At 50.4% G+C, this 21,945-nt stretch overlaps 1 protein-coding gene across 2 annotated transcripts in view; it reads right to left on the reverse strand.

The window, feature by feature from the left end:
• The window catches only part of HPSE2 (heparanase 2 (inactive)), a 272,272-nt gene that overhangs the window by 89,265 nt on the left and 161,062 nt on the right, over positions 1–21,945 (reverse strand). For both annotated transcript variants that reach the window (XM_073354666.1, XM_073354667.1), the window contains exons 4-5: positions 10,144–10,317; positions 7,585–7,756 (exon numbers count right to left, since the gene is read on the reverse strand). In XM_073354666.1, the coding sequence (XP_073210767.1) occupies positions 7,585–7,756; positions 10,144–10,317 (346 nt within the window). The remainder of the gene's footprint in view (positions 1–7,584; positions 7,757–10,143; positions 10,318–21,945) is intronic.

Raw genomic sequence — 21,945 nt, forward strand, 5'->3', positions numbered from 1 at the left:
TATTCTAGTTCCCCAAACAAAATAAGTATATCAGCAAGATAACTTTTTGCCTGTATAACCTTGTCTACCCTGGGGCTTTTGCAGATACAGCCGTGTCAGTTAGGGGCAGTGATTTTTCCTCATTTTAAACTGACAGCAAAGTCAGCAAAACATTTCAGTGTAGACCAGGCTTCGGTGTTACACTGAAAAAACAAACAGTCACATTCCACAGTTCCTGGAGAGAGAACAACCATCCTATCCATTAGCAAACTGCTATTCCCTCCAAGCAGGAAGAGTTTGATACTTGAGCACTGGACCAGCCAGAAAACACAGGTAGCTGCAGATAACCTAACCAACCCTAGGATGTCACTCTTCCACCACACAAATGCTGCTGAAAGACTAGGGATATCAGTAAAAACCTAATTCCACAGAAGGAAGTTCAGAGACAAGTAGCTAAATTCATTTTGAGAAGTACATGTTGATATTTATACATTAGTGAACCTGCAATCTGTCCTGTGGGTGTGACGTCATGGAGCTGCTATGTAATAATCTAAGCATACTGATATGTAACTTAGTTATTGAGATAGACTGTATAACATATACTGGGGGAAGGGGTATGGTTATCATATGCCCTTAATGCTTCAGTTCAATGGGGACTGTGCAAAGTGACACAATGACTGTCCCAATGAGAATATCCAGGCACACACTTGAAAGACAATGGGGAAAACTCTTCACTTTGAAAAGGAGTACTTGTGGCACCTTAGAGACTAACCAATTTATTAGAGCATAAGCTTTCGTGAGCTACAGCTCACTTCATCAGATGCATATCGTGGAAACTGCAGCAGACTTTATATATACACAGAGAATATGAACCAATACCTCCTCCCACCCCACTGTCCTGCTGGTAATAGCTTATCTAAAGTGATCATCAGGTGGGCCATTTCCAGCACAAATCCAGGTTTTCTCACCCTCCACCCCTCCACACAAATTCACTCTCCTGCTGGTGATAGCCCATCCAAAGTGACAACTCTTTACACAATGTGCATGACAATCAAGTTGGGCTATTTCCTGCACAAATCCAGGTTTTCTCACATCCCCCCACCCCCATACACACACAAACTCACTCTCCTGCTGGCTGTCTCCAATAAACTGCAACACTTCAATCTCTCTGGTCACGCGATTACGGATATGAAAGTTGCTATTTTACAACAAAAAATCTTCAAATCCAGACTCCAGCGAGAAACTGCTGAATTGGAATTCATTTGCAAATTGGATACAATTAATTTAGGCTTGAATAGAGACTGGGAGTGGCTTAGTCATTATGCAAGGTAGCCTATTTCCCCTTGTTTTTTCCTACCCCCCCTCCCCCGACGTTCTTGTTAAACCCTGGATTTGTGCTGGAAATGGCCCACCTTGATTATCATACACAATGTAAGGAGAGTGGTCACTTTGGATAAGCTATTACCAGCAGGAGAGTGAGTTTGTGTGTGTGTGGGGGGTGGGTGTGTGTGAGAAAACCTGGATTTGTGCTGGAAACGGCCCACCTTGATTATCATACACATTGTAAGGAGAGTGATCACTTTAGATAAGCTATTACCAGCAGGAGAGTGGGGTGGGGGGAGGTATTTTTTCATGCTTTGTGTGTATATAATAAGATCTTCTAAACTTTCCACAGTATGCATCCGATGAAGTGAGCTGTCGCTCACGAAAGCTCATGCTCAAATAAATTGGTTAGTCTCTAAGGTGTCACAAGTCCTCCTTTTCTTTTATCAGATCAAAGGACTGCAAACATTTAAAAGGTGACAGGATGCCTGTGAATGGGGGTGGCGGGTACTCAAAGGACTGGTCAGGGCAGGGGGAAGAGTACTGCTTTGTGAGTCAAGGGAAGATACTGTCACCCAAGCACAGAGACTTTGCAGAGGAGTCCATAGACCCAGATTCCAAGGCCAGAAATGACCACTGTGATCAGCTGGTCTGACGTCGTGCATTGCACAGGCCAGAGAACTTCCCCCAAAATAATTATTAGAGCAGAGCTTTAAAAAAAAATCCAATCTTGGATTTACAAATTGTCAGTGATGGAGACCCCACCGTGACCCTTGGCAAATTGTTCCAAGGGTTAATTACGCTCACGGTTAACAATTTACACCTTATTTCTAGTCTGAATTTGTCTAGCTTCAATTTCCAGCCACTGGATCATGTCACACCTATCTCTGCTAAACTGAAGAGCCAATTATTAAATATGTGTTTCCTGATAGGTACTTCTAGACTGTAATCAAGTAACCCCATAACCGTTGCTCTTTTAAGATACACAGATTGAGCTCTTTGAGTTTATCACTATCAGACAGGTTTTCTAAACCATTTTTGTGGCTCTTCTCTGCCCCCTCTCCAATTTATCAACTTCCTTCTTGAGCTGTGAGCACCAGAACTGGCAAAGGATTCCAGCACTGGCCACACCAGTGCCACATACTGAGGTAAAAGAACCTCTCTGCTCTACTTGAGATTCCCCTGTTCATGCAGCCCAGGATGGCATTAGATCTTCTGGCCACAGCATCACACTGGGAGCTGACGTTCAGCTGATTATCCACTATGATCCCAAAATCTTTGTCAGAGTCCCTGCTTCCCAGGACAGAGTCCCCCGTCCTGTAAGTACGGCCCTGCGTCAGTGGTTCTCAACCCGCAGCACAATCAGCACCGGCCCATGTGACATCCTCAGGGCCATACAGGTAGTATATATATTCTGTGGATGCAGCCCATATAACACAGAGAGAGCTGCATATGTAGCCCAGGGTGGTAAACAGGTTGAGAACCACTGGCCTACATTCTTTGCTCCTAGATGCATACATTTACATTTAGCCATATTACAATGCCTATTGTTTGCTTGCACCCAGCTCACAGAGGTAAAATGACCTCCGTAGTCCTATTCTCCTGTTTATGCATCCCAGGATGGCATTAGCTTGTTTGGCCACAGGTAGCTCATGTTTAGCTGATTACCACCGTGACCCCCAAATCTTTTTCAGAGTCACAGTTTCCCAGGACAGAGTCCCCTATTCTGTAAGTACGGCCTACATTCTTTGCTCCTAGATGCATACATTTACATTTAGCCATATTGAAACGCAGATTGTCTGTTTGCACCCAGTTTACCAAGCAATCCAGATCATTCTGAATCAGTGACCTGTGCTCTTCATTACTTACCCCTCCCACAATTTTTGTGTTATCTGCAAGCTGTATCAGTGATAATATTATGTTTCTGTCCATGTCACAGAGAAACATGTTAAATAGCATATGGCTAAGAACCAATTCCTGCAGGACCCCAATGAAAGGAAACATACACTCAATGATGATCCCCCAAGATGATGAGAGTTTTAGCTGCATGGGTGGAGAGAAAAGGCCAGATCCTAGAAATACGCAGGAAGAATCTGTATAGTATGTCATCACTATTACCTTTATTAACCAAACTTGTAATCTCATCAAAAAAAGACAGCAACTTAGTTTGACAGGATCTATTTTCTATAAACTCATGTTGATTGACGTTAATTATATGTTCTTTAATTCTTCATTAATTGAGTCCTGTATCAGCTGCTCAATTATCTTGTCCAGAATCAATGTCAGACTGAAAGGGCTTTAATTACCCAGGTCATCCTGTTTACCCTTTTAAAATATTGGAACATTAGCTTTCTTCCTGTCTTCTGGAACTTCCCAGGATTCCAAGATTTATTGAAAATCAACATTAATGGTCCAGCGAGCTCCTTGGCCAGCTCTTTGAATACTCTTGGAGGTAAATTACCTGGACCTGCTGGTTTAAAAATGTCTAACTTTAGTAGCACCTGTGTAACATCCTCCTGAGATGCTAGTGGAATGGCCAGGGTGTTACCCTCAGATGTTGAGACTACGTCATCGGGTTTTTTCCCCAGACACAGAACAGAAATATTTATTGAACACTTCTTGTTTTTCTGCATTATTGTTGAGAATTCCACAATTTCCATACAGTAAACTTAGGAAACACTCCAGTGACCACAGAACCCCACAGCCCATCTCTTCAACAACAGGGGCTGCCGCAAGCACATCACCCTGGCCTCTCTGCTCTCTCCACGGGCTACGATACGTTCAAAGGGAGGATAGAGATGGGGAGCGGGAAGCAGGGCTAGCCTTCTCACAGCACGCCTGCCGCACGTGGAGGGCGGGTGGGGGGTCCCAGTTCCATGAACGGATGGGTGTCCCGACCTTGAGACTGGCGTCCATTGTCTGCTTTGTGTGCTGTGCTTCAAGCAGAAGCCAGGAGCGTTCAGAGGCCTATGTGACATCGCGCTATGAGCCACAGGAGCCAGATGCGCTCCAGGAACACGTGTGGCTACAACAGAGGTACACGTGCTTTACCATTAGCAATCCAGAGTGACGCTGAAGAGTCGGCACTCCTGCCAGCTTGGCGAGGCCTGCGACCCTGAGTCTTCGAGCGGCTGCCAGAGCACTTGGGAATTCCAGAGCCCATGGACGCCTTTGGGCAGTGTCGACAGTGCAGCTCTATTGCCTACTTCTTTCCCAGCACTCAAGGGTGCGTCGGCCACGCATTACTCCATGTGCCAAAGCCTGAGCTGCTATTAAAATCTACATGAATTCCTTACAATCCCACAACTTTTTCCCAAGCAAAGAACTCTGCCGTTCTGGGATTCCTAGTCCTGTGAGCTCAGTAGGTAGCTAACATGTCTGTTCTCCAACAGCTCAGGCTCCATGAATGGGCTAATTAACACCTCATCAAACTGGACTGTTTGTTGTGCCTGCAGAAATTCCCTCTTGCACCTGTGCACTCACAAGTCTCCACTGCTAGTCTCCTGCACAGCCGGCAGCAGCCAGGAAGCTAAAGAAGCAATGTCTCATCTCCCTGCAATCTGTTCTTGGTCATCTTAAATCCAAGTATCAGTTCTTGTCTCCCAGTGTGAGCACACGGCTCACTGCGCAGTTAACACCGACACTCCCCTGACGCTGGCCAGGCATTTCACCTCTCACTGTGTGCCCTCACCCTTAACATGGGCAGTGATCCTCCCTCCCTCCCTCCCAGGGCCTGTGAGGAATCAACAACTAGCTTGGAGCTGTACAGAGCCTAGGTCTGAGTTTCAGGTTGGGCTCTTTGCTGGGCACAGAATGCCTTTGTCGCGGCACCTTGCCCAGCATTGTCAGCACTGAGAAATTATAACCAATAATCAGAATCACAAAGCTCCCTGTGGACCAGAGCCTGCTGGTTTCCTCCAGCCTCACTGTGCTCCAGCAGTGTGAGAACAGCCTAGGCTGAGGGTGAGACAGGCATGACTGTCACCCCCATTCTGCATCCCAGCCCTTCCAGCAGTGTCACCAGTGAAGTGTTCACTTGAGCTCCAAGACAAATCCAGGAACAGCAGCAATCTGCCCATCCCTGATCCCCCTCCAGAACAGCCAGGACCCGTTAGCCATCTCTGGGCCCACTCATCCCGGGAGAGGGGTGCCGTGCTCAGTAGTCACAGAGGGCCCTTGATGCTAGAGACAGAGCCTCTCTTATTCCGGATACGTCTACACTTGGAGTTGGGAGTGTGAGTCTCAGCTCAAGACACACTCCTGTTAACTCTAACCTAGCTAGTGTGCCGAGGGTGGGAGTGGCGGGAGGGACTATGGGTCAGAGGCCACAGGGACACACTCAGGGCAGCCAGCGCCTCTAGCCACAGTGGCACGAGCAGCATACTCATGTCCAGCACAGAGCTGGCATGGGTATGCCTGCTCCAGCCCGGCCTCACCCCCAGCTCCAGTGCTGACACGGGTCCCCTCAATGCCAGGTCCATGGGCCTCTTCAGCACCCTTCCTGCGCTCCCTGTCTGGAGAGCTCAGACACTTAAAGGCACAGCTCCCGCACCCGGGGGGAGGCGACCATGAGTTTACACCTTTTCATTCCCTGGATGCTGGGGCTGGCCAGGACCCAGGTCAGCTCTGGACACAACTTAGAGCAGCCTCATGCCTTGGCCCCTTGGTTCCTAGACACAGCCACTAGGTCAGAACCTTGGAGTGGGGGTGGCAGAGACACACGGAGGCAGTGGAATCTCAGGGGGCTGCTTAAGGCAGCTCTACGGCTCCTCTGTGCTGCTGGAACAGAGCTGAGGATCTGGTCGGAGCTCTCTCCTTGGTGCACCAGGGATTATGTTCGTGTGCTGTTTATTGTCTATGGCAGATTATTCGTGCAGCTGTTAATGAAGTCTGGACCTAACTCCGCTCCCAGCGGAGTCCACTAGCAACCTCCCCTTGCCCAGCCCCCATACTGCAGCTTTTGTTCACAGTCCTTCAGGGAACTGCTGCCACAGAACAATGGTCCTGTTCAGCACGATGCAAATTCCTTTTCGCTGGAAGCTCCTGCATCTCCCATGTTTCTGTGGCTGTCCTGTGTCTTCTCCAGCTGTTGGTGTCCATCACCGCCTCGTCTCCTCTTCTGCTATCCCCTTCCACTATGGCTGCTCCCTTCTCTCTGGCCTGCCTCACTTCTAGTCCCGGCAGAACCTCGCTGCCCCCTTCCTCATACATATGAAGACGTGAGACGACAGCACGCATGCCCGTCAGCACCTCCACTGGCTCCTGGACACCCTTCGGCAGCTCCCGGGAGTTCAGAGCTGAAATGCAGAGGATGGCTAATGCCATCCAGGAATCTCTGATTCTGAGAGGTGCCAGCGGGACTTGGCTGTTTGGTGCCTTTTAACGGCACAGCCAGTCTGCCAGAGGATCTTCTTCTCCAAGATGAGGGGAGGGACCTTCCCCAGCCCTGGCCTCTGCTTCAGAAGTGGAAAGCAGGGATTTAGCCCTTCTGCTGTAGCTCAGGGAAATCATGTAAGTGGCTTAGGGTCATAGTCAAAGCAAACGATTATTAGCAAGAACTCTGACAATGACTGGAGCACTGTCCCCAGCTCTACACCTTGCCTGTGCTCTGGACGGAGCAAGCAGAGCGCTTGGCACAAGGCAAAGTCTGGCAGCACGCTAACCGACATGTGCCAGGCCCCTCCTCCCTGCGCTGATCTGAATGGCAGGATGAGGAGACAGGACACTCCAAACAGAGCAGGAAAGCAGCATCTCTCTGAAACATGCTTCTCCTGTCCTCTGAAGAGACTGAGATGAGGCACACTCCCTGCTTACTGTTGCACTTACTGTCTAATTATTACCACCATTGTTATTATCATCTCTCTAGCTCTTGTGTTAGAAGGTTCCAGTCAGGCTCAAGGCCCCTGGTTCTTGGTTCGGCATAAACATATCGGAGGCAGAATCCCTGTCTGAGGAGCTCCTTCCCTAAACGGACTGTGTGTGGATGACAGTGTCATAGCATGGAGGCACAACACTCAGAGTTAAGAATGGGCGTATCTGTACGCGCCCGGCTCTGCTCCCCGTGGATTCTGGGCCACCATGCCCCCACTCCAGACGTTCTTTACCACGCGGGGACCCTTGGCCTCCTTCGCGCCATTACACGGAGTGACAAACAGCAGTGCACCAAGCTTGCCCAGCAAGAGACTCAGTGCATCTGCAGGGGTGGGACTTGGACTTGTTTGGCCTCCATCAGCCTTGGTGAGGGGAGATTTGAGGACCTGGGATCTAACCCGCATCACTTACCCCTCCAGGAGAGTGATGACGTTCTTTCTGGGCCGCCCAATGTTGGGCCCATAGAGGCTGGCTCTGGTGTAGGTGCGGATAAGCTGCAGCAGGCTCTTCAGCTGGATATAGTCCTTCCCCAGCTGACTGCCATTCACGGTACGGCCAGTCAATGTCCGATAGTTGTTGGGTTCTGGGAAAATAAACATCAACAAGCCCGCTCAGCCCTTCTGGAGAAGGTCACCCAGCTCATGCACCCCACCCAACAAAGAGCCACAGCAGGGGACCTCCCGGCTGTTTATACTGCAGCACCTAGCTGGCAGAGCCCACTAGTGTAAACACAGGCGAGGTCTCTACTGAAAACACCCCAGGGCCACAGCCCCAGCTCTGCAGGGCTTCGGTGCAGACACTTCCCACAGCACTGGGTGGGAGCTCCAGTCCATGCAGGTAACCCACCTCCCCGAGAGGCAGGATTCTGTCCATCTCGTGCTGTCTACACCAGGGCTTAGCTTGGCTTAACAATGTCTCTCCGGGGGCTCAGGGATTTTCACAGCCCTGGGAGAAGCTACGCTGACATACCTTTTCAGTGCAGACCCGCCCACAGCGTATGCTGACAGAAGGAGATTTTCTATGCTGGAGGAACACCACCATCCAAACGACATTAGCTATGGCCAGGGCTACACTTAAATATGAGGTCGACCCAGCTATGTTACTCAGGAGTGTGAAAAAGCCACTCTCCTGAGCAGTGCCGCTAAGCCGACCTAACCACCATACAGACAGCACGAGGGCACCCTCGCCACTGCCCCTCGGCAAGGTGGATTCACTCCAGCAATGGAAACCCTCCCCGCACGCTAGCGAGTGGTTTAAGTCAGTGGTTCTCAAGCAGGGTACATGTACCCCTGGGGTATACAGAGCTCTTCCAGGGGGCACATCAACTCAGCTAGAGATTTGCCTAGTTTTACAGCAGGCTACATCAAGCACTAGCAGAGTCCGTACAAACTGAGGCTTCATGCAGACCAGGACTGGTTCATTCTGCCCCATACACTGTACGCTGACATGTACCTACAGTGTTTCTAATCCAGTTGATTTATTTTACAATGATATGGTAAAAAGGAGAACCTAAGCCGCTCTTCAGTACCAGTGTGCTAGGACACGTCTGCATTTTTATGCCTGATTTTGGAAGCAAATCATTTTTGAGTGAGGTGAAAATTGGGGGGTACTCAAGACAAATCAGCCTCCTAAAAGGGTACAGTACAGAAACTCCTCACTTAACATCCTAGTTATGTTCTTGAAAAATGCAACTTTAAGTGAAACAATGTTAAGTGAATCCAATTTCCCCATAAGAATTAATGTAAATGTGGGGGGGTTAGGTTCCAGGGAAATTTTTTTCACGAGACAAAAGACATTATATACATATACAGTATAAGTTTTAAATAATTTTAAAGAAACAATTTAATACTGTACTTACCAATGATGATTGTGAAGCTTGGTGGAGGCAGGGGCGTAGCAGGGTGGGGGCATGAGGCCTTGCCCCGCTCTGCCTGTCTGGCATTCCAGCCGGGGAGCAGGCAAGCCCCTGTGCCCCGACTCCGCTCCCTGGCAGGAGCACTGGGCAGTCAGAACAGGGGAGCCAAACAACGTTATAAGGGAACATTGCAGGACTTTAAAGGAGCATGTTCTCTAATGGCGTAGCGACCTAAGAACGTTTACTGGGACGACGTTAAGTGAGGAGCTGCTGCAGTCTGGAAAGGCTGAGAGCCCCTGGTTTAAGTGTGGACGTAGACGGTGCCAACAGAAGCACTCTGGTATCACCGGGGTTGTATCAGAACTGCTGTGTCGCTGGTGGGTGCGGGTTTCACGCCCTGTCCGACACAGCTCGGCCAGCGTCAGTTTTAAATGTGGAGCAGGCCAGAGAGGCAGGAGGGATATAGGAATAAATGGGTGCTGTGAGCTCCCCTCGCCGCCCTTCCCCAGCCTGGGGTTCAATCTGCAGGTTTTCCTGAACTGGGAAGAAGGCGGAGAGGTGGCCTTACTACTCCTTTCCACCCTGGCAACCTGGGGCCAGCTGAGGGCTAATGGGCACAGGGGCTGGAACTGGGGGTGCCGGAGTGGCTTCCATTAGATACAGGATTTACAGTTTGGTTCAATGGCTCTCGGCACCCCCACTGTACACATTATTCCAGCGCCCCTGTTTCCTTCGCTGCGTCTCCTGTAGCTAGTTATCGCAACTGTCCTTTCTGCCCCGCCGGCCCACGCCGTGGCTTGTCTGCACTCCCATGGCACACCCCGCTGTGACAGGCAGTGAGCTGTGTGGAAGCGTTTCTGATCGTGAAATACCAGCAGACAGGAGCGTTCAGACAGGAGCCCATTACACGGACGTTACAGAGATGCCCTTCTGAAGCTAGCTGGGTCTCCAACAGTGCGCACTTCCTCACAGCAGGGTCCTTTCAGTCCCCTCTGAATGGCTAAGGGCAAAGCGTCCTGCAAGTGTTCGGTACGAAGGGGGAACTGACCCTTCCCTTCCTGCCACAGCGAGCGACACTCTGAGGAGCTGCAGGCGAGCTGGCCAGACACACTCACCGTTGCCTAGCTCCCAGGAGATGTTGTATTTCTTGCTGGCACTGTACTTCAGCAGGCTGAGTGCATTGGAGCTGTTCCAGGAGTTATTTGGATTTCGGCGCAGGGCATTCAGCGCAAAGATCAGGTGGAGGCCAGAGCAGTCGGCGAAGTTATAGAGTTTGTCTAGAGACCTGGCTGGGAAGAAACGAAAACCAGCTTGTAACTCAAATGAAAGAAAAGTACCAGGCGTTCCAGACCCTCTGCTCCTGTCCGTCAGCTCTGCCTCTGATGTCAAATGCTGACCTGTGGCACCTCGTAGTGAGCTGAAGTGGCCTCCCACTGAGCCAGAGCAGGAGAAACCATGCTCAGAGCCCAGGTGGGCAGAGCCAGGCCATGCCCGCCCCTCCCTCAGGAAGCTAAGAGGCGAGACAGGAAGTGTAAAGGATGGGTCCTCGAGCTCAGCTGGGCTGCAGCTGCTGGAGGAGATGGATGCCTTCTGCCTGCTCCCGAGGCTGGACCGAAGGGGAGCCCCGCCAAGCTGAGGACTGGCCAGAGCTGCTGGAGCTGCCAGCTGACCCATACACTGAGGAGTCGCTTGGCCTGCCGCTGGCTACCTACCCTGGGGAGATGGAGGACCCACAGATCCGGGGGCACCGCGCGGCGAGGGTACAAAGTGGGCCAAGGACAGTCGACTCCAGTCCGGCGGCGTTGCTGCCTGAAACCCGGTCAGCGTGTTGCAGCTGGATTCCCTGCTGACCCAGTGCGACGCACTCTGCCACTGTTAGGGCTGGGCTGGGACCCAGTGCAGTAGGGTGGGTCCGGGTGACCCACTGCCGGGCCACCCCTGGGGTGGCAGCCACCTCACCTTGGGCCAGGAGGCCTGTGTTACTCTACTGTCCGCCAGAACTAGGATGCTAGACCCTGACTGCTCTGTGCTGCCAAGGGCCTGGGCCCCTAGACTGTTCACTGCTCTGCCCTGCCTGCGGGATGAGCACCTAGACTGCTTTGTGCGCTACCCAGCCTGCGCTTCCTAGACTGTTTGGTGCTTTTCCCTGCCCAAGAGCCTGAGCCCCTAAACCTTTACTGCTCTGCGCTGCCCAAGGGCCAGAGCACACAGACTACCTAGAGCCTGTGTGACATTATTGACTTGAACTGGGACCATATAGAACATGATTGCAACCAAGGTCCTGGAGTGGCACCAAATCTTGTATAAAGGGGGTCAAATGAGGTGTCTAAGACGAGGTTATGGTTTGCTGGTTAGGATTATGCGATCTGTTTGCGTGTATCATTTTTGTATTTAAAGTTATAAGTTTTGGCTCTGTACTGTCTGTTTTTCAAACTTATGCTCTGCTTCTGGGGGACACCCCAGACAAGTTGGTGTCAGCTCTGCCTGGCCAGCTTGATGGCCCATTAAGGACCATCAGCTACACAACTGACCCATTGAGAGAAGGCAGACATGCCTTGCGACTCAGCAAGGTGTGCAGGGACCTGCCTATGGACAGAACTCTGAGGTGTTTCCAGGCCGTGGGATGGGCAGCTTGTCCTTGGGACAAAGAAAGCAGAGACCACATGGCAAGAGACTATAAAAACCTGCTGCAGCTCCTCCATCTTGTCTTCAATCCTGCTTCTGACCTCTGGAGGGACTTTGCTACAAACGGAAACTCTACACAAAGGTCTGATGACCCACCCCAGCTGGGGATGTTCTCCAGAGACTTGATTTGAACCTGCAGCTTATTCCATCATTGCAACAAGCCTGAACCAAGAACTTTGCCATTGCTGTGTGTCATTGATTCCATTTAACCAATTCTAGCTCTCATCTCTATCTTTTTCCTTTTATGAATAAACCTTTAGATTTTAGATGCTAAAGGATTGGCAACAGCGTGATTGGTGGGTAAGATCTGATTTGTATATTGACCTGGGTCTGGGGCTTGGTCCTTTGGGATCGAGAGAACCTTTTCTCTTTTACTGGGGTATTGGTTTTCATAACCATCTGTCCCCATAATGAGGTGGCACTGGTGGAGATACTGGGAAACTGGAGTGTCTAAGGGGATTGCTTGTGTGACTTGTGGTTAGCCAGTGGGGTGAAACCAAAGTCTGCTCTGTTTGGCTGGTTTGGTTTGCCTTGGTGTGCATAGAAACCCCAGCCTTGGGCTGTAACTGCCCTGTTCTAAGCAATTTGTCCTGAATTGGCACTCTCCTGTTGGGTCCCTCCAGAACCAGCATCGTTATAGCCTGCCTGGCCTGAAAGCCAGAGCCCCTTCAGGCTGTGAGTCCACTCCACCCTGCCACCAGAGCCCTAGATCCTCACACCAGACTTTGCTTATTCCCTGCCCACGGATGTAGTGAGCCAGAGTGGGAGGAACCACCACGAACCCGCTACACACCTACAATCAGGTAAATGCATGTGACCTTTTAAACTGGGCAAAACTCCTCCTAGACCCTGAAGTCTGGGCACGCTTCACAATTGCATCGAACCAAGGACCATGCCTGGGGAGTCGCTGCACCTAGACCACCAGATAGAGAGGTGGCTTCAAAAGCAGCCATTATTGGCCAGGATGCTGCAACCTTTCCTCTGCGATGCACCTCCCCATGCTTTGCCCAGCTGGGTCGTACCCAGGCTCGGCTCCTGCACACACTGCACTGGGGCTGCCTTGGAAAGCAACAGAAAACTTCAGCTGACACAAAATGCAGCCGCTCCCCTCCCAGGTTGAATGAGCTTCTGCCAGGTGTTCACTCTGGGAGCCTCTCAAAGGCATGGCTCCAGTCTTTCAAACACCACCTCAGAGCCGGCGCTAGGCGTAAGCAGACTCAACAACTATTGAGGGCCCCAAGCAGCTCAAGGCCCCCCCCCATTAATTATTAGTATGTGTTTGGGGGTGGGGAGAAATATTCCTGCTACGGCCTCCAATGGGCTAGCCCTGGCATTGCCCCAGCCCTGGCACTGCCCCAAATGCTCTGCCACCTGGCTGCCTGGGGGAATGGCTGAGGACAGGTCTGTTTTGGTTTTAAGTTTAACACTAATGTGGTTCTCTGTGGTTCAAACGTCTGAGTTCAGGCTTCCGAAGTGCCGTGCTCCAGCGCAGAGAACCCTGTTGCACTCCCCTAGCCAAGTTAGTAAGAGAATCCCGCATACAGCTACTTCCATCCCCCGTCAACTCTCCCGCCCCACCCCACTCACAAGTGCTATGGGTCATATTGGGTGACACCACCCTACCTCCAGACAATCAACAACAACTAAACAGTCTGACCAGGGCTGACCGGGAACGCTGTCATTCATTCTTCAGGTTTGATATGTTGTTCTCCTAGACAATGTTCGTAGTCACCAAACAGTGTGTTTCTTTGAGGGTGTGAAATTTCATGGCCGTGTTCTACAAACATGTTTGGAAAAAGAGGGATACCCCGCCTGAAATCTGTAAAAAAAGATTTGTTTCCAGCCTGTAGCTTAGGGACAGAAATTCCAGCACATGGGCACTGCAGGGACACCAGGCATGCTGAGAACTATCACTCCTGGTACCTTCCCCTCAAAATAGTCACGTGCAAACCGATTTAGAAGACCACAAAGGTCCCACTGAAAAGACAATCCTGGTGTAACCTTCATTTTGGAACCACGATCATGGTCTTCATAATAAAACAAACGTTGCTAGAAGAGACATGATGAAGCATATCCATGGTATGAGGGATGCCACACCCAGAAGCCACAGTGCTGGGGGCAGGGCTTAATTTGTAATTAAAGAGGTGCCGGGACTCAAGCAATTAGGTGCTGGGGCTCAAGCAATTTTTTTTACTTTCATAGCTGATGTGCCAGAGCACAGGTGCCAGGACTGTGGACTGCCAAGCCCAGAGGTGCCAGCCAGGGCTCAGCCCTGGCAAGAATTAAGCTGAAACACAGAATGTGCAGCGCAGGCCATTCAGGTTGGCACCTCCTGCAATACTGTGCCCCAAAGACTGTGCTCTGGGTCAGACTGGGTGACACAAGCCTTCACCACCCTGCCGTGCTGCGTTGGAGAGGAAGGCGATCTGCTTTCCTCATCTAAAACCGGGGTCTCCTCACACCAGAGGGCGCCAGCAGCCCCGTCTGGGCTCTGGCAGCACAGAGCCTGCTGTCAGAGGCTTTGGGATTTTCTGTGTATAGTTCCTCGAATCGATACCCTTCTCCGAGTAGCTTCTAAGTGATGGTGAGTGCATGACGGATTGTCTCGGAGCAGCCTCTTCCTTCAGCCCCTCCTTCACCATTTCTGCACACAGGCCACCGCTTTCTCAGGAGTCCTACACCTACTAAATCTGACACAGACAACCATAAATCTGAGACACTGAAAAACATCCTGCAAGCAGGGCCTGCTGTCCCATCTCGCACAGAACGGGATGGGGGCAGGGAACTGGAGAAAACAGCCACAGCCACAGAGGAGAAAAGAGGTCAGCAGATGCTAAATAGACACAGGCTGCAGCATGTTTGTTCTGTGGAAATATTTATGGAGCAAACTGCTTCCTCGCTTCCCTGGGGTGAATTTACCGTCCTCCTCAGGTCGTCGTTCGTGGGCGCATGGCAAGCACAGCAATTTTGGTGCATGTGAAAGTTGCAAACTGGGCAGAGGACAAGCCAGCAGCCGAGCACCGCTCTCAGCCGCATGCCGCTTGCTCTGTGCATGTTGTTTGTGTGTTCACGGTATCCAAGTGTGGCTGTGAAATACTTTGACGGAAGTCCTGGGAAGTTTTTCCCAGCTAATTACATCCTCATTCTCTCCACACTCTGTGCTTTCTAGGGTGAGGTGTAGGGCTGGGGGGAGACACACGGGCAAGTTTTAAGTGGAATCAGGTGCTGCTATCCCTGCAGGGAAGTCTGGAGAATGTCAGAGCCCTTCGAGTAACAGGTACTGGCAGACACACATGGAGCACTTCCCACAGAGCCTAGCCGCCTCGCCAACACTCCAGCGCTCACTCGCATTTTCCTCTTGTGTCTATTTTAATTGGGCCATTTACTGGGTTCTTTCTCTTTGGAAAGTTATCAGCTAAGTGCTAGGATTTGGTGCAGGCTGTTCTGTGAATGTGCAGGGAGCAGGAGCGACCATTTCCTCTTGCCTCCCCCACAGCCTGACAGAAAGCATATCATCTCTGAAAAGCCCTCGGATGCCAAGGCGCGCAGGGTAGGGAAATGCGAGGCCTGGAGAACAGCCCCCAAGGCTCCCCCCTAACATACGCTCAGAACCACAGAGTAAAAGGAACGTTAAAGAGGAAGGCACCAGGAAGGAGTCATGTGCTTTTAAGATGCAGAGAGCTGGAACAATTGTGCAGGAGCCGGAGGGATGGCTGGCCGCGAGGGGCTGGCTGGGGAGCTGGGAACCATGTTCAGGGGTCAGAAGATCCCACCTGTGAGTGCACAGGCACCAGGAGAATTAATGTAACCATGGAGATCACTATTGTGTTTCCTGGGTATGAAATGAGTGAGGGAAAGAAGCCTGAAGGTGCACTGAGAAGCCTGAGGACTCCAGCAGACAGCCCTCTGCTCTGGACCCTCGTTCCCGCACTGATGATGTAATGCTAAAGTTGGCTAAAGCAGCCTACAGAGAAACGCTAAAACTCCAGCTTCATTCATTATCAGCACGCTGCACCCATTGCGTGTGCTGGGAAGAATGAATTCTTCACCTGCCACAATGGGTCAGTTGAATTGGAAATAGACACAATCCATTTCCTGTTATTTGGGAGACTCTTTGAGTTACTAGAACCTGGTCCCTGGAACAAGGGATGGAATTTTATAATCTAGTTCTTTTTCATTTTGATCCCACCTCCTGGTTCTGCCCTCCCCCGCTCAAGTCCCCATGCCCATGTGCAGAGCTGCATGCCACCCCGCCTCCAACCTCCAAATGTATGTCCATCAGTTTACCGACCCCCTCGGCCTCCTGCAGCTCCCTCCCTCCACCTATGCCTGGAGCCCATTGTGGGTCAATTTACATTTCTAAACATTTTAAAATTGTGTAAAGCTCTGATCAGTAGAGGTGTGAAAACCAGTCACTCTCAACAAGAACAGGTCACACACACCGTGGGAGAGGTCCTCCTATCTCTGTGGTTCATCCACCTCCTGAGAGGTGGCAGCTAGGTCAACCAAAGAATCCTTCTGTCCAGCTAGCGCTGTCTCCACAGGGGGTTAGGCCAGCATGGCTCTATCTCTCAGGGCCGCGGATGTGTCACACCCCTGAGTCGGAGATATTCTGGTGTAAGTTTTCAGGGTAGACCAGCCCCTTGTGAATCCTCAAGAAGCAAAAAGGGCTGTTACTTAGATGGGGAAACTTAGGTGTCCTTCCCAAATATGTATTTATTGTGAATTATGGTGTATAATTTTGAAAATGTTTAAATTCACAAAACCCCAGCTGAGCATTCTATTGCCATGCATATTTTTATTGCCATAAAATGCCCGCCAGGCTGGCTGAAGAGTGTTTGACAGACACAGTGGCAATAAAAGAGCACCCAAGCTGGCTATCATATCACTGTGCCCTGCTACTTCTCAGTGTTTCCATCAGATTTTCAAGATTAGAAGTTAACTAAGAAAACAATGGGCAATATTTTTCTGATTTCCTCCTCTGAGCTCGACGAACGAAGAATATAAGGAGGGGGATTGAGTCTAGGCCTCCTGGCAATTAGCCAGCCGAATGCCCAGCTATCCACTGTGCCAACTTGTGAATGTGAGCTCTGCTTGTTAATTTATTTCCTCAAAGCTGATACCCTGCAGCTGCAGGAGTTCATTCTGGAAGATCACAGATGGAATATCTGCCCACAAACTGCCACTAGCTTCTCAGCATTGCAGCGGGAAAGAGAGCCCTGACTAAAGCTCAACTAGCTTATTGGCTGAGCCTCTTGGCCACGTTGGATGCCTGTGCTGTCTCCTGCCAAGTTTCCTGATCATTACCTTTCTATGAGGTCATACGCCAGCTCTGCACGATATTGAGAAGCAAGCGACTAGCAAACAGGGCAAACCAAGATGGAGCCCCAGGTTCTGACATTAGAAATGGACAAGACTCTGCTGAGTACACATTTCCCATCAAACTGTAGGGGTTACATGCAGTGTTCCCTCTAATTTTTTAATGTCCATGTGCGGAATGAATTTTGTTGTGTGTGACACATCACCTTCATAGTGGTGCATATAACAAAATGCATGTGGTGGGGCGGGTGCCAAGGGGTTCAGAGTGTGGGAGGGGGCTCAGGGCTGGGGTAGAGGGTTGGGGTGTGTGGGGAGTGTGCAGGCTCTGGGGTGAGGCCAGGGATGAGGGGGTTGGGGTGCGGAAGGGGGGTCAAGGCTGGGGCAGAGGGTTGGGGTGGTACAGGCTCTGGGGTGGGGCTGGGGATGAGGGGTTTGGGGTGCAGGCTCCCCCAGGGCTGTGGTGGGGAGAGAGGACTCCCCCCACTCCTCTCTCACTGCAGCAGCTTGAGGCCGGGGGAGAGGTGCTGCTCCCCGGCCAAGGCAGCTCCAGCGGACCTGGGTCGGGGGAGGGGCTCCTCTCCCGGGGCCGTGGCAAGTCCGGGGCAGGTCCGTGCTGGGGCCGGCGGGGAGGGGCACCTCTCCCCGCCGCGGCAGGTCCGTGCTGTGGGAGAGGCATCTCTCCCCGCAGCAGTCCTGAGCCCCTGCACAGGGCTTAATAGGCAGCTGCCCGGCTGCGCAGCTTAGAGGGATCTAAGGTTACCTGTTCTTATTTTTTATGTTGAATCTGAACAAAAGAGGAGGTATCGTGGGCCACTCCAGCTACGCAGAGGGTGCTCTCCAAAGAAGACTGTTTATGGGCACGGGATGGCCCGGGAATCCTCCAGGGAGCTCTCCAGGAAGCTTTCATGGAGGTACTCTGCAATCCTTTGCAGAAGGTTTCTGGGAAGGGCTGCCTTATTTCATTCACCACAGTAGGACACTTTCCCATGCCACTCCACTATTAACTCTTCTGGCATCATAGAATATCAGGGTTGGAAGGGACCTCAGGAGGTCATCTACTCCAACCCCCTGCTCAAAAAGCAGGACCAATCCCCAATTTTTGCCCCATATCCCTAAATGGCCCCCTCAAGGATTGAACTCACAACCCTGGGTTTAGCAGGCCAATGCTCAAACCACTGAACTATCCCCCCCCCCCCCCCCACAACATTGCAGCATAAGGACCAGGTCTGTACCCAGATGCTTGCAGCATCTGCTCCCTTGCTGCCTCTGTTACCTTCAGGAGAGTGATATCACACAGGGTACCTATGGGAAATGAGGGAAGTTTTCAGTGCTAGCCCTTAAACCGCAAACAATTCAACAAATAATCTGCTCTGTTTGGTGAAATCTGGGTCACACAACCACGCTTTCCCAAACATAGAATCATAGGACAAGGGACCTTGAGAGGTCGCCTAGTCCAATCCCCTGCACTCAAGGCAGGACTAAGTATTATCTAGACCATCCCTAACAGGTGTTTGTCCAACCTGCTCTTAAAAATCCCCAATGATGGAGATTCCACAACCTCCCTGGGCAATTTATCCCAGTGCTTAACCACCCTGACAGTTAGAAATTTTTTCCTAATGTCCAACCTAAACTGCCCTTGCTGCAATTTAAGCCCATTGCTTCTTGTCCTATCCTCAGAGGTCAAGAACAACAGTTCTTCTCCCTCCTCCTTGTAACAACCTTTTATGTACTTGAAAACTGTTATGTCCCCTCTCAGTCTTCTCTTCTTCAGACTAAACAAACCCAATTTTTTCAATCTTACCTCATAGGTCACGTTTTCTAGACCTTTCATCATTTTTGTTGCTCTTCTCTGGACTTTCTCCAATTTGTCCACATCCTTCCTGAAATGTGATGCCCAGAACTGGACACAATACTCAATACTGAAGCCTAATCAGCGTGGAGTAGAGCGGAAGAATTACTTTTCGTGTCTTGCTTACAACACTCCCGCTAATACATCCCAGAACAATGTTCGCTTTTTTTGCAACAGCGTTACACTGTTGACTCATATTTAGCTTGTGATCCACTATGACCCCCATATTCCTTCCTAAGTGGAGTACTTTGCATTTGTCCTTATTGAATTTCACTCTATTTATTTCAGACCATTTCTCCACTTTGTCCAATGGTTGTGGTTGGAAGGGATCACCATGTATTGCAAACAGCATTGGAAAGGGGGGGAGGGGTGTGGCAGCAGGGGGCGGCTTTCTGTTTGTCTCCCTTCCCCCGACCCAGTGTCACTTTTGTAAAAAACAAACTATTTGGGGGGCTTTCCACTGGTGCCTGTCCTCCAGCACCATCCAGGTTGCTAGGGGACAGGGGATTTTTCTCAAGTTCCAACCTGTGATTCCAAGGATGTCTTCACAAAAGCAACAGCAGAAGACCTCTCACCCATGCCTCGTGGCCTTACTCATCATTCTCCTCAAGTGTTTGCCCTAAGCAAACACAGTCATGCGTGCTGCTTATGTTACCCGCATACCTCCTGGATGTGGGGTTCTGTCCCATCTAGTGGCAGCAAGACCTCTTAGAGAGAGAGAGATTATGAGTCTGCTCTACAGCCTTAACTAACAGGCAGCTGGCTTTCAGTTCATGCGGTAGAGGCTCATGCACTAAGCTCCAGAGGTCCCAGGTTCAATCCTGGCGACTGGGGTCTATCGGTGTTACACTTACACTGTCAAGTCTATGCTGACTCATCTCCCACTCAGTGTCCAACCATCCCATGCCCATAGGATTTACAGCAGTTCTCTCCATCTTTCTCTGCTGCGAAGACCCTGATCCTGCGAATGCTTACACACTTCCAACACTGCACAAACATTGGCAGCATCGGAGCCTAAGGCTCTATGACCTCTCCTTGATTCCCTCCTCATCCTCCCTGAGCTGTTGGCTGCTTTCAACACCATTGACCACACTCTTCTTCTCCTCAAGAGCTAATCCTCCCTTGGCCTCCTGCCTCTGTCTTCTCCTCATTCTCCTTTTACCTCTCCAGTAGCAGCTTCAATGTGTTCTTCAGATGCTCTAGTCATCAAGATGCTAGCCTAAAACCTGAGAGACCTGGACTCAATTCCTTGCTTCGCCTCAGACTTCCTGTGCCCCAGTTCCCCATCGATAGCCCTGCCCTGCTCCCAGGGGTGTTAGGAGAATAAATACATTAAACATTGTGAGGTGCTCAGAGACTACGCTGAGGGGGACCATATAAGTCCTGAAGATAGATAGGATCCTCCTCCTCTCCCCACCCCTCATCAACTATCACTGGGGGTCCCACAGGGCTCTGTCCTTGGTCCCCGTCTCTTCCCCCTCTCCACCTTATCTGTGGGTAATCTCATCTGCAAACACACATTCAACTACCAACTCCATGCAGAGGATGCAAAGATCCACCTCTCTACTCCAGACCTGTCTCCTTCTGTCCAAACCAGAATCTTGGCCTGTCTCTCTGGGTGTCTAGCTGTCACCTCAAGTTCAACATGACTAAAGCAAAGTTCTTGGTCTCCTTCCCCAACAAACCCTCCCTGCCATCTCCTGTCTCGATCACTGTGGACAACCCCACCATCCTGCCTCTTACTCAGGCCCATAACCTGAGTGTCATTTTCAACTCAGACCCCTCTCTAGATCCTGATATCCAAATCCTACACCTTGCTGATTCTTCCTGAATAATTCTAGAATCTGGCCCTTTTCCTCTACCAATGCAGCTAAAAGTCTCATCCAGGCTCTAATCATTTTGGGGAATCATCACCAAGTGGGTGTGTTTCTAGTGGGGTCCTGCCGTGATCGGTTCTTGGCCCTACGCTACTTAACATTTATACTGATGACCTGGGAGAAAACATAAAATCAGCAATAACAAATCAGTTTGCAGATAACAAAAATTGGGGAAGTGGTAAAGTATGAAGAGGACAAGTCACTGTACAGAGTGATCTGGATTGCTTGGTAAACTGGGCACAAACAAATGTATGAGTGAGTGCAGCTAACTGTAATTGTATACATCTAGGAAGAAAGACCATAGGGACTCTATCCTGAGAAGCATGACTCTGAAAGGATTCGGGGGGTCGTGGTGGATATGCATCTGAACATGAGCTCCCAGTGTGCTGCCGTGGCCAAACAAGCTAATCCCATCCTGGGATGCATAAACAGGGCAATCTCAAGTAGGAGTAGAGAGGTTAGTTTACTCCTGTATTTGGTGCAACCGCTTCTGGAATCCTGTGTCCCGTTCTCATGACCACAACTCAGGACGCATGTTGATAAATTGGAGAGGGTTCAGAGAAGAGCCACAAGGATGATTAAAGGATTAGAAAACCTGCCTTTATTACAGTGATAGACTCACGGAGCTCAATCTATTTAGCTTCACAAAGAGAAGGTTAAGGAGTGACTTGATTAAAGTCTACAGGTACCTACCTGGGGAACATATATTTAATAACGGACTCTTCAGTCTAGCAGAGAAAGGTCTCAGACAATCCAGTGGCTAGAAGTTGAAGTTAGACAAATTCACACTGGAAATAAGGCATAAAGTTTTAACAGTGACAGTAATTAACCATTGGCACAATTTATCAAGAGTTGTGGTGGATTCTCCATCACTGGCAATTTTTGAATCAAGATTGGATTTTTAAAGAAAAAGATCTGCTCTAGGAATTATTTTAGGGCAGTTCTGTAGCTTGTGTTACACAGGAGGTCAGGCTAGATGATCACAATGGTCCCTCCTGTCTCAATTACTGCAGCCGCTTTCTCTCTGGCCTTGAAAAAGGCGATCTTGGCACACTCACATCCGTTCACAATGCTGCTGCCACGATCATTTTCCTGGCTCAGCACTTTGACCACGTCACCTCTCTCTGCATCGCTCCATAGGCAACTCCTGGTTTTGCGATGTCAGCTCCCATCTGTGCTCTGCCAGT

The sequence above is a fragment of the Lepidochelys kempii genome, chromosome 7 (genome assembly GCF_965140265.1).
Source record: "Lepidochelys kempii isolate rLepKem1 chromosome 7, rLepKem1.hap2, whole genome shotgun sequence".
Classification (NCBI taxonomy): domain Eukaryota; kingdom Metazoa; phylum Chordata; order Testudines; family Cheloniidae; genus Lepidochelys; species Lepidochelys kempii.